This window comes from Culex pipiens, chromosome 2 (assembly GCF_016801865.2).
Source record: "Culex pipiens pallens isolate TS chromosome 2, TS_CPP_V2, whole genome shotgun sequence".
Taxonomy (NCBI): Eukaryota; Metazoa; Arthropoda; class Insecta; order Diptera; family Culicidae; genus Culex; species Culex pipiens.
The window spans coordinates 145615142-145628198 of NC_068938.1; the positions used below are offsets into that span (position 1 = coordinate 145615142).

Sequence of the window (13057 nt, forward strand, 5' to 3'; positions counted from 1 at the left end):
TTGACATAAACAAACCCGACTCAGTCGTGAGTACCTACACAGAAAAAAAAAATTCCGGTAAATTTACATCATTTATGATGTACCAAAAGTGCACGTCATTAATGATGCAAATTTACATTAGCTTCATTTTAAATTTACATGCCATCCGACGTAAACCTGCCTAACAAACTACTGTTCAAAAACGTGTAAATTTCCGATGAAACTTACGTAAATTTACCGAAGTGCAAATTTTTTTACTCCATTGAATCTTCAATCCGATGTAAATTTCAATTGCTCTTGTAGGCCGTTTTCATGAATGATTTACATATAGTTTTCTTTGTGCTCAAATTTGAATATTCAACACTACATTGGTTGAAAACTCAAAAATGATTAAAGAATTAAAAACAAAATCATACAAATAGGCAAAAGGCTTGAAATTCACATCAAATTCAAGATTCAACGGAGAAATTAGGTTTCAAATGAACTAAATAATCCTATTTTTGATAAACTGGAATAAACTTTAAAAAACTAAATCTTTCCCAGTTCTGAGGGGAACTCCCTTGAAGAGTATCGGGGCCGGCATTTACAAAGCGGATTCAGTGGCAGTATTTTACACAAGTAATGATAACATGTTAAGATTAATGTTAGCATTCCATAGGTGTCGTTGATAAGATCCAGCTTGCAATCGAATCCAGAAGAGAAACGATCACAGCTGTGTTGGTCCGAGCCGGGACTTGAATTGCTAAACTTACTTGATTGAAAAATTCTTGAATGCTGTCATCTGCCGACGCAAGTCACTGATTACCGATGCTTGCAAATGCAGTTTAATCTGCTGAGATCGCCTTAACCTTTGGCCATCGCCCCCGGAAACAACCCCTGTGCCTGTCTGCCAGCGCCCTTCTCAAACATAATCAGGCCCGGCTCTCAAATCCTGGATGTGCCGCACCTTGAACTTAAATAGATTCCCATCGGCGTCTGATGCGACCCTGGTTCTAGAGAAGAGAGTGACAAAAATTTAAAAAAATAAGACTCACAAAGCTAACCCAAACCTACATGTCACCGCTAGCTTGCTGCTGTTGTTCTGCCCCTGATCCAAGTCAGTTACTTGATGTTTCCGGCAGCATTGGTCAAGATATCGTCCTGGACATCTCCGAATGTCGTCCCGAACCAAATAAACTCATCGTTAAAATCGTCGAAATCTCGTAGCAGGAAAGCTTTGATTTGATGTTGATGTCCACTGAAACTGACTCCCGTGATTGCAGCCGGAAACGGCGTACCAGCCTGCATTCGACTTGCGCTCGTCCGTTACCGGAATCGGCGTATGACCGGTGGGCGGATCCTGTAAAATTTCCCTGAGGGAAACCCGACGTCTGGTTGCGGCGGCTGTGACGTGGACGGTGGACCTACCGGATGCGTCTCGGCAGAAGCTTGCAATCACGACGCGATCCATTAAACTACTCGGGCCGGGGCCGCAGCGGGGAACCATTAGATGTTGGTCGATTGCTATTCCGAACACTTCCGACTAAGGAGAGTTGCAAAACTTTATGAAATAAGTTTTTTTTGGCTCCAAACCTAACACCACAACCTTTCACAATTATCACAGTAGGCGGACAAAGCAAACCCAAACAAACATTACACGCTGCAACGATATGCGTTAAGTTGCACACGGTTAAAAAGTATGCAATTTTAAGATGCAGCCTAGGGGACGTTCAAAAGTTACGGTCAAAGGATTTTTAATATGTTTGAAAAATACTACTTCACACTTTGTTTTTTTTTTTGTATTTTCAACAAAATAGAGCATTTAAAAGCTTTTTACAAATACTTAATTTTGGGACCTCACACTAAAAATTGACGCAAGAAAAAACATTGTCATGAATTTATTGATATTTTGGAAAAGCTTGACAATAGCATGAATGTTACAATGTATTTAGCATTTTTAATACTCTTTACTAAAAAAAAATTACTTGAAATTTAAATCTTAGTCTAATTTAACTTGTTATTGTCTTTAGCACCCCCCTGGTTTAGAATGAAATATAAAAGCAACCAAAATTAAGTAGTTTAAGTCAACCGTGTATCCTAAACTCTTATGCAGCTGTCAAATCCGCTCTTTCTGTCCTGCTCGCACGATTCCACTAGTCGTTGACAGTCTGCCCAGCCTGCTTAGTTTTGCCGCGATCAGTAGTTAATAGTCTCAGGTTAAAACAGCGTGTGTGTGAATTTCGGGAAAAAAAAAACTTTTGATACTTTTGAAGCAACAGCAGTTTGATGCAGTTGAATCGTCAAATCGTCAACTGCACAAAAAGAAGCAGCACCTTCACCGTCAAGAAGATCCTCCTGGAGGTAAATTAAAATCAAAATTATTTGTTTACCAAATATTCATTGTCGGCGGAATTTACAGGGTCTTTGTAGCGGGAAAATCTTGAAGATTTCGGGGGTCGCTGGCCACCCCAACCACACGACTGGTGTTCAAGATGCGGTGCGGTCAGATGGTCGACAAGTAGGCGAAGACCGACGAAGGGTGAACAGGTGTTGCGGAGGATACGGTTCCACAATCTGGTAATGCTGGTACTGTAAGTGGTGGAGGCGATTATGGCGAGAATCGAAGCCGGGAGCCTTGCTGTGCACCACCGGTTCGAGCCTACGCGGGAAAGAGCAAGAGCGAATGCGCAGGCAGCAGAGTGTGTAAGAAGAAGAAGATGAGGCTAGCTAAGCCTATGGCGAGAATGCCTAGAAGAATAAGAGGAAGGACAGTGTGAATGTCGTTATCTGATATTATTATTAGTTCGCTGCCGTTAATGCTCAACTTTTTTTGCGACTTTTTGCAATCTAACGACGAATACGAGGACCCGGTGGAAAGTTATTTGGTTCCGGACACCGCAACCTAAGCGAACAGTCTTCGTCGATATTAGGTAGCTTGCGAGCACAATCTATTTTTGACGAATTAACCTAGAAGTTATTTTCAAAAAGGCTAAAAACAAACTTTCCTTTTTTATAAGGTCCAACTCCAGAAAAACATTGTAGATTTGTAAACAAATAGTACATTTCTTTTACGTCAGTGAATGTTTACATTCAGAATCAGCAAGATAGACTTTTTGTTTACAAATATACATTGGCCCATTAACAACATATTGCTTGAACTTTTTATTTATTTTGAAAGCTTACCAAAGTTCAGCAATTAGCACTCAACTGTATTTAGAAACTGACTTCCAGATTCTTCCCGGAATACGGCCACAACATCCCCTGTCCATTGTTTGCCGACTGTCGAGAATAACGTTTAGTCACGAATGAAGTTTGTTTTTACACAAACAGAGCATTTAACTTTTCATTTGATATGAAAACACTTCCACTTAACTCCGCACCAAACGCACCAAACATCAACAACAAATGAACTGATTTGTTTTTGTCGGCTGTCACTCGCAAAACAATTTGAACTTTAAATTTACATGTTTTTCGAATTTACAATTCCACAAATATACATCATAAGTTCATTTACATGCTCTTCAAACTTTCAAATTTGTGATGAGCCATAAACAAAAGTTCCCTTTAAATGCGATTCAAGCATTACGTTGAATCTCACTTTACATGAAGGCACTTTAAATGCAATACATCTATTTACAATGAATTTCAAACTTACATTGAGCATGTTTACGTTCAAAACATGGTTTCAGTGTCGGGTAAAATTACATTTTTTTTTCTGTGTAGCTCACTGAGCAGCTGCAATGCGAGGCAGTAGTCGACCAACGCTCTTTCGACGTTGCACGGACACACGTAAAGAAACAAGTTTTTACACAAAAAAATGGTATTTATGCGTGGAAATGTATTTTTGAATATAAGTTATGGTTGTTTTAAGTGTTTTGCACAGTCTAGAACCATTCAATTGTTTAAAAATAGTCAAAAAAGTGTTTAGAGAGGATTTTACGAGTCAGTCATACGACACGAATTGAGTGAGTGTAGCTCATTTTTTCACGTCTCTCATTCTCCAGCAGCCGACTGGCACGAGTCAGGCTGCAGTGCACTATGGGCCATCTCCATACAAACAGGCGGCCAAATTATTTTTTTGCTTTTTAAATGTTTTTTCATACAAATTTGGGTAATTTTATGGTATTGAAATGATATACGTCGATTTTTATGACTTTTCATGTTTTTCAATAGTTGATTGTTTATAATAAATAGTCTTTTCATACATTTGCAAGTGCAACAGAATTGCATATATATTGTATTGCAAGTTTACATTATTAAATTATGGATAAGCTAATACATCCCCACTTTATGGACACAACCCCTCCCTCCTCTTTCTTTCACCCCCCCCCCCCCTCTCTCCTCCTTCCATCCAACAAAATTTTGTTAAGCGTAATAAATGCATTTTAAGTCAAATATTTATTATTTACTGCTGTGTGTTTCTTTTTGTGAGTCCATGCCATATAACTTGAGACCCTCCCCCCCCCCCCCACCCTTACGGGCATAAATTGCGAAAATTTTAATGGTTAAATCAAATAACAGAAAAAATAATTTTATTCAAGATATTAATTATGAAGTAAAACGATAAAATACAAACCATATTCTTAAAATTCATTTGATTATAGAGTTTGTGACAGCTTCACGATATGTTAAAGGTACTTTTTATGATGTTTTGTACTAACCAACATAGAACTTAAATGTGGATCAGTTTCATGGATTGATCGCAGAAATTCATCATTCTAAGTCAACATTTTGATGAATACTTTTTCCGGTATCAAACTGAGATTCTCCAGTTTCGCTCAATTTTAAATGTAGGCAACAGAAAATTCCAATAAAGTCATTTCGAACTTCTTGAAACCAGGTATTGATTTTTGAAGCGACGATGCCCACGAAGTAGGTAGCAAAGCAAGTGAAATAAACGGGCGCATATGTAGATTGCAGCAAATTTTGATAAAACGTAAATGTTCAAAATGGCATATATCCGAAAACGCATAAAATCGCAGGCTGGAAATTTCAGCAATGTTAGATTATGAATCTTTCAAGTGATCTTAGTTTCATGTTTAGCATCGGTTAGCAAAAAAAGTACTCGATTAACAAACACAAAAAAAATAAGTTTTGTCAAAAAAATGCTCCATTTATTCGATGAAAACTTCAGTTTTTGGTTTGGAAACAACATTTTATCTATTAATAGTTTCAAAGCTTATCTCATTACCTTTCCAACGATGTATATTTGTCCAAATAAAACATTTAAAATGGCTGAGCAGCTCCCTCCGTGTACGCACGAGAGCATGCAGCTAGTGCTCAGTGCTCCATCGTTTTTTCGATTTTTTTCGCCGTAATTGATTGTGGTTACCCGCGAGTTTGCTTCTCCAGCATGCCAAAGGCCGGCCGTGGCCGTGGCAGTTCGAGTGCGGCCTCGAAAAACCCGCGAAGTTCGTCTACCGGCCGTGTGCAAAAAGGTAAACAAACCAACGCCGTGTCGGCCGCCATCGCGCAGGGGAGCGTCAGCGCTGAAGGCATCGACAAAAAGTTACTACATCCTGGATATGTCCCAAGATCACCAGTGCGAACCCGTTCCGGTACTTCCGGTGCCACGACCAGTGGCACATCAACATCCGCCAACATCCCCATCAGGAACGAGTTCCAGATGCTGAGCGACGACGAAGAAAATAACAACTCTGACGGTAGCAGCACTACCGACGACGACGACGACGATGATGGTCGTGCACGGAAAAAAAGTGCCGACGTCAAAAAAGAACAACTCTCCAGCGGAACGTAGACCACCTCCAATTTTTGTTTTGGACACGTTAGCGGACGATGTGGACGAGTTGCTGGAAGGCCTCGGATATTGTCTGAAAATCGGTAAGTCGGCAGTGCAAGTGATCACACTGACCAAAAAGAATTTTGACCTGGTGTTTGAAGAATTGAAGCGTAGCAACTTCAACTTCTACACATTCAACCCCGAGAAGCCCCCTGTTAAGGTTGTCTTGCAGGGTTATCAAGACCGTCCGATCTCCGACCTGAAGGGTCACCTTTCGGACGCCGGAATAAAACCGCGGGAGATTAAAGTGCTCTCGCGCAAGACAACGGTAACAGGTACACACACACTGTACCTGTTGTACTTCGACCGCGGCACCGTCAAGATCCAAGACCTGCGGCGGACTAAAACGTTGGACGGTTTTTGGGTAAACTGGCGGTTTTACACCAAGAACCCGACGGACGTAGCGCAATGCCACCGTTGCCAGAAATTCGGCCACGGCTCGCGGAACTGCAACCTCCGGCCCCGCTGCGTGAAGTGCGGTGAGTCACACCTCTCGGAGGCGTGCGCACTGCCACGAAAGGCGGACTTGGGGGACAAGGCAGAACAAACCAAGCCGCGCGTAAAGTGCGCGAACTGTGACGGCAACCATACCGGCAATTACCGCGGATGCGTCGCGCGCAAGGCCTACCTCGAGGAGCAGGAAAAGAGGAAGAAGAAAGCAGCAGCGTCCCACCCTCCTCAGCGAAGTACGAGCGCAGCCGTTCCTGCAGCGGCCCAGCAAGAAGTCACCGGGGAAGATCTCTTCACCCTGCCGGAGTTCTTTGCTCTCGCGGGGGAGATGATGACGCGGTTTCGGAGCTGCCGGAACAAGGCAGAACAATTCCTGGCCCTTGGGGAACTGATGATCAAACACATCTACAAAGGATAAATTTTCTGTGATCTAGTATTAAGCTTTCTCTTCCTCTATCCCCTTTTCTTTGCAATTTATGTAAGTTTTTTTTATATTTTTTCTTACTCTTGCTAGTGCCTTAGTTAAAGAAATAATTGTTCCTAAATGGATTATGATGCAACACACAGCTGTAAGGAACTCCAAAACTCTGTTATGCACTTCAAAATAACTCATTGTATCTTGATTATTCACCAATAAAACCGAATTGAATTGAAATTGAAAAAAATGGCTGAGCAATGTTAAAATTAAACAATCAGCCTTTTTTACGAAAAACGCTCCATTTTTTTACTTTCAGCTTGCGTATCTCCGTAATAAACAAACTTAGAGCTTTGAAAATTTGGATTTTTCTTAGTTAGAATGTTTACTTTTTTTTTATTTTTTTTTTTAGTAATAGTAATTTTATTTGGCAACGATATCCTGTTAGTTAGACTTTTTATCAGGGCAAGGACGGAAAAAATACCAAAAAATATTTGGAGAAGGTCACTTTTTTGAAACTTGGCCACCCAATGTACCATAGTGCAGTGGTTGAACGGACACAGTAGGCTTACAGTCACATGCTAGCAGTGAACTGACATTTTGGTTTGCTTCATGTGTACGCTGGGTTGGAAACATTTTGCAGGCCTGGTGCCAACAAAATGATGAAAAATGATCTCGCAAAATAAAATTATGATCAAAAGTGCATTAAATTTGATCTTTTCGGCCAGTTAATGGCATACATTTACGTGCTTACTCAATGCGGTGCTGTTGCTGGTAAGTTCAAGCATCAAACTCCCCATATGACGAAGATAGGTGTTTGATCAGAAAGGGTATTTTTCCCCTAAATAATTAAGAAAAAATCAAGCAAAAAAGTTTAACTCGGCCATTATTGATTTCTAAACAAGCAGTCTGTCCTACTTTTACTTGAATCTTCCTCAACTTTGCTAAAAACACTTATTCGATTCGACTAACCCTTCCCAAGACAAAAAAAATCGAGTTTCAAATACCATTTCCGATTTTTGGGGAGAATTGCTCCGCATGTTAGTTCAAGTTGCTAAAATTAAAGCATTTAACTCACCCCCGCTCCACCAGCGCAATGTTCCCCTTGAGGTCTTTCTCGTTCAAAAACTCCGGCTCGCAGGCATCCGACGGAACCGCCGGAACTAGCTTCCCGTCGCGTATTTTCATCGACGCCGACTCGAACGAACCCCCAAAGTCCTTCGCTGGCCTAATGCGGTACGTGTACTCCAGCTCGGGCGGATCAACAATCTCGAAGAACACGTCACCGGCTATAATGTCCTGCGTGCGAACGCCATCGTACACGTGAAGATTGTTTGCTTCAGTGAAAGAAAATTAGATGTTATTTTCGCGTCAAAAAATACCAATCAAGATACAAACCTCCACTACTGACAAGTGCCACCAGCGCACCGAGCAGCACCAGCAATGCGAGGGCAAACGAGAACGTTCTTCGGGCGAAAATCTTCACAGAAAGGACCATTGCTTTGTACCATCACTCGCACCTGGCGCACTGTCGATACTCATTGCTGACCTAGCAGCAACATTGGCGATAGTGGCGCGGACACCTGATAAGAGTTTTGTAATCAAATAGCGAGATAACTTTTTTCTGCCGATAGAAGTGGTTATCTTATGCAGCTCCAGTAGCCAATCAGACCAAAACACACGCAATCACGCGAACGATGACAATCCGACACATGAGGGGAAACGTCAAAAGAAGGCGTTGAAATGTTTCGGGGTTTTTTTTATTGCGGGGAGTAGTTGATTGCAAGATTTCAAACATCTTTTGCGAAAAAGACTATACAGTGGAGATCTTCTAACCATGTTGGTAAGCCGTGGAATATTTCATCGTTTTATCTTCTCTAAAACGGACGTAGGATTTCACTACCTTTGAACAAAAAATGTACTTGAGCGGTACTATTGTCGCCGCGGCACTAAACCGAATAGAGCAGGTTTAACTCTCGCGACGATTTTCTGTCGCGAAATTTCTGTCAAGCATGTTTATGTGATTTTGAATCAGTGTGTTTGCTTTTTTGTTTTGACGGCTTTGGATGATGAGACAAACGTGGCTGATCTTTTCTGATCTGCCAAGGAAATGGAATGCTTTAGATTAAATTATTGTTTAAAATCTTGGTTTTTAGTTCTACTACCAATAGAACTGTTTAATTTGGGGTAATTTATAAAGTTCAGTCAGTTTCCAGCTTCAGAAAAAGACGCAGAAGGGAAAAAGTCTTGGTTAAGTTGCTGATTACGGATGGATTTCCGTCTGAATAAAACAAAAATATGTAGCCTCATTGTCGAGGGACCTCAATCCGGTCCGTTGTGTCCTCTCACGGGAGAGTTTTGCTGATGCGGGATGCTGTGGGTGTCGATTGAATAAGCTCTATAGAGTCAAAATGGGAAGACCTAGCCATAGCCACCAATTTGAAAATCAAAAGCGCCGTAATTGTCCTCTCCAAGCTAGACATCATGAAATGGTCCATCCGGATGATCGAATCCACGCTCACAGAACGATTTCCGGTAGATTTTCGTGATCGATTCCATGCTCCGTGTAAGACGCGGCGCGAGTCTTGTCGCAACTCAACTGGCGACATTTCAGTTTGGTGCCGCGGCGAAATTTTGTTTTGGTTTCGCGTGTGATATTTGAGGTACACTCAGAAAAGAAACAACAGAAAATTGCTTCGCGAGATGAAAAACACTCGCGCTGTTATTTCGATTTATTTCAAAAACCACAATACGTTTTTGCAAATCAGATCCGAATACCGATCCAGCATTCTTTTTACTGTAATGGTGTCAAGCATAGAGTTATCTACGTGCGCATGTATTGCGTGTACGTACACGAAAAAAAGTGAGGTTAAATTTTGTACCAGCCAGCAAAACAAATGGTTTGTTAGTGTGTGTGAGATCGGGCTTAGATAGCTCTATTGATTTTGCTGTAATTCTCGGGTTAGTTTTCAAAAGGTCGTAAGCGCCAGTTGTCCAAAATTGAGTTTTTGGCACGGTTGCACTCTTCTAACGCTCTACTAATGATCTACTCGAGCAGAATTTCCAAAAAATAAATTTAAACAAAAATATCGCCTGCATATAAAAGGTCGAATGTGCTTTTCATACGGAGAAGTCACATACGTCCTTGGTGATGCAAGGTCGTAAGTACTGATAATTTCAAAAATGTACTTACGCTCATAGAAAAAGGACGTAAGTTCAGTTTTAATTGCTTTATGATTATGCGCACATGAGTTTTTACGAAAAAAGATGAATATTTGTTATCCCGTTAAAAATATTGCGCTGATTATATGACTTAAAGGATGCGCGAAGAATATTTTCCAATTTTCCAGCCAGCAAAACCCAGTTTCAGTCATTTATTCCGGAAGAGACGGCTAGCTTCCCCCAAAATCATCATTTTGTGTGGCAGCCTAAACCAACACAAAATCAAGTTACATAATCTGTTCAGGAACAAGCGATAATGACCGCATCCATCTTATCACGCATAAACGCCCTCTCAAAACTCCAGTAACCCCGAGTTCTTCAAGGTCCTATAGACCACTGCTGAAGAAAAGATAAACAAATCAGTGGTAATTCGTCATTTTGTTCGTGCTCTCAGCTAGCGTATGAGCCAACGCGAGAGAGGGAGAATAAAATCTGTCAGTTGGACCTTTCTCCCCTGCGATGTTTTCTCCCAATCTCCTCCAAAAACACAAAACATCGACTGCCCTCTTTGCGGGGGGTGTTGAAACGATGTTCAAAATAATAATGTTTGATTTAAATGTGGTTTAGTCATAAAATAAATAAATTTTGCCAATGGTCGTATTGTCATCCTTACAAAAAAAAAGTCCCAAGTACAGGGACGTATGAAACAATTTGCTCATGTAAAAGGTCGAATCAACCTGGTGTGGTAAAACAAGGCTAAAACACAAATTAATTGTCAAAAATTTTAATTCACTTGATATGGCCACCATAGCTAATAGTCAAAGCAATGATTTTGACTAAAAATATGCCCTTGAAACCCACTTACATATTAATAAGAATTAAAATAATGGTCGAAAACTTGTTCATCGGTTTTCCCCACTTGAGGGGTTTGGCTTTTACGACGTTTTGAAAACTAACCCGAGAATTGTTCACATAGTTGATATTGGCTACGTTGGTAGCACTTTTGACGTAGGCTTACGTCTTTGTCGAAGGTACTGGGGTGTCATTCCAAAAAACCCGGGCCGAAGGCCCTGGAATATTGCGTCATCCGTCAATCGCTTATATCTTCCTTCCCTCAAATCGAATCGGCACGATTTTGATTCCATTCGATTCGAAAATTATTCAGCAATTTGCTATAAAACTTTCATTGTTGGCAAAATAGTTTTACTATTGAAACAATTGAATGTTTTAAAATGTTTTCAAAAAGCAGAGATTTTGCAAGCAAAATGAGCGCTTCCCACTCACGGACGGGAATGTCAAGTACCTATTTTGAGGGGAAAATCATCCGAGCAACGCGACCGAGTGTCGGTCGCGAAAAAGGAGGGGAAGTAGCAGACCGGAATCATATATAAGAACGCGCGCTCAGCCCATTCTATCATTCACGTCTCAGACGTCGGACCGGCAGCAGCAGAAGGAAAGCTCAGCCCAGAGCAGCAGCAGCAGGAGAGAGAGGCCAGAGACCAGAACTGCAAAAGAAGTGCGCATCGCCTTCTCGTCGTCACCGTCAGCCAGTTGCCTCTCGATGGCCGGACCGTTTGGATCGTCCCACCCGGGACGAGGCAGCAACAAGATGGGGCGCGCGCTTGCTCCTTCTCGCCGAAAAGTTGCCTCTCGTGGGTCAAGCCGTGGTTGTGAAACTTCCAAATTCTAGTTGTTAAACTTTCCAACTCTTCGGAGTTCCCTCACTTCCCATCCCTCGTCCCACCCGGGGCGAGGCAGCGCAATGAATAATTACAGTTTAAATTTCAGGAACAAATTTTGGTTTTCGGGGGCGACGGTCTGCACAGCTTTCTGAGGCTGCTCTCGCCCCCAACTCCTAGAAACCCGGGCCGAAGGCCCTGGAATACTGCGTCATCCGTCAAACGCTTATATTTTCCTTCCCTCTAATTGAATTGACACGATTTACTTCTGGAGTGACGGATTGCACAGTTTTCTGAGGCTGCCCTCCCCCTCATTCTGCTACCAAACATTCACTCGGTTCGCGAAAAAAACGTTTTTCGTTCTTCTCTTTCCTTCCTCCATTCGATGTTGTCTAGTCAAAGATTTATCAACACATTCAAAGTATGTTTACATGGTAGCTGCGGTTTTGTTCGCATTAGATTTGCCATCTCTTTCAGTAAAAGTCAATTCGAATCATATATAAATTCTGTTTCAACAACCGGTACGTACACGGTCCGACTGAATTTACCGATCGCATTCATGATCTTATCCCGTTAATGTATTTCAAGTGTCTAGCTAATTCATCAAAATTAAGAAATGGTTCACATATCAAAACTTTACGTAGTCTACGCCATTCTGGTTATGTATGTGACATAACTACTTTGACTTTTCTGTTTCCATAAGTTGAAAATAAGGAAAATTGTGCACGCTGACTGGTCACTTCCAGGGTTGTTACGGACGGCGCGGATCGCGCGCGTAATTTCTGGCTAATTTTGCTCAGGCGCGGATTTCGCGCGGATGGCAATTTTGATAAATAAATTATTTTTTCCTTTGAGTGCAAGAATTTCATAATTTTTATTAATTGAATTTTCTTCTGAAAATGTTTGTTTGTATTTTCTTAGCACGAAACGTCGAAAACTGAAGATGAAGATTATGTAGAAATTATTTTTTATATGTTTCTTGTCATTTCTCAACATCTCCGGCTCTGAATATTAAATTTCTTTTGAGTTTTGGGTAATGATTTTTAACCTTATTTATTTTTAATTTTACACTGGATTTATTCAATTTTTAATATTGTAAATCAAAAAATACAATTTTTTCTCGAAAACATAAACATTAGAATGTATAAGAAAAACTATAATTGGGGCTTGTTCTGGTGGGCGCCAAATATGAGCCAGATTATTCAAAATTCAAAGCTTCAGAAATTCAAAAATTTGAAAAAAAAATTGATTTAATAATTTTTATTATAACAAAAAAAATCAAAAAAAATATTATTTTTTTTCGAAACTTCTAAAATTGTAATTTAATAAAATTCGAAATTCAAAATTTTAGCAATCTGGCATTCAAAATACCAAAAATTTTGGTAATCGAAAATTTGAAGATTGAAAAAAAAATGAAAATTAAAAAGTCAAAATTTCCAAACTTAAAAAATATCAAATTCATAACAATATAGAAAATAAAATCTCAAATCTACAATAATTTTAGTATTCTTGAGCTTATAAATTCTAAAATTCTTAAATTCTTAAATTCTTAAATTTTTAAATTTTTAAATTCTTAAATTTTTAAATTCTTAA

At 40.3% G+C, this 13057-nt stretch overlaps 1 protein-coding gene and 1 long non-coding RNA gene across 2 annotated transcripts in view; both read right to left on the reverse strand.

Annotated features, from left to right (window-relative positions):
• The window catches only part of LOC120420387 (PRADC1-like protein), a 9698-nt gene extending 1391 nt beyond the window's left edge, over positions 1-8307 (reverse strand). The window contains exons 1-2 of the mRNA XM_039583400.2: positions 8022-8307; positions 7702-7960 (exon numbers count right to left, since the gene is read on the reverse strand). Of these exons, the coding sequence (XP_039439334.1) occupies positions 7702-7960; positions 8022-8121 (359 nt within the window). The 5' untranslated portion in view covers positions 8122-8307. The remainder of the gene's footprint in view (positions 1-7701; positions 7961-8021) is intronic.
• On the reverse strand, positions 648-1617 carry LOC120420389 (uncharacterized). The gene is made up of 3 exons (XR_005605846.2): positions 1565-1617; positions 1033-1501; positions 648-971 (listed from the first exon to the last, which is right to left on the reverse strand). It is a non-coding gene; the product is annotated as an uncharacterized LOC120420389 (long non-coding RNA).
• Positions 8308-13057: the final 4750 nt, after the last annotated feature.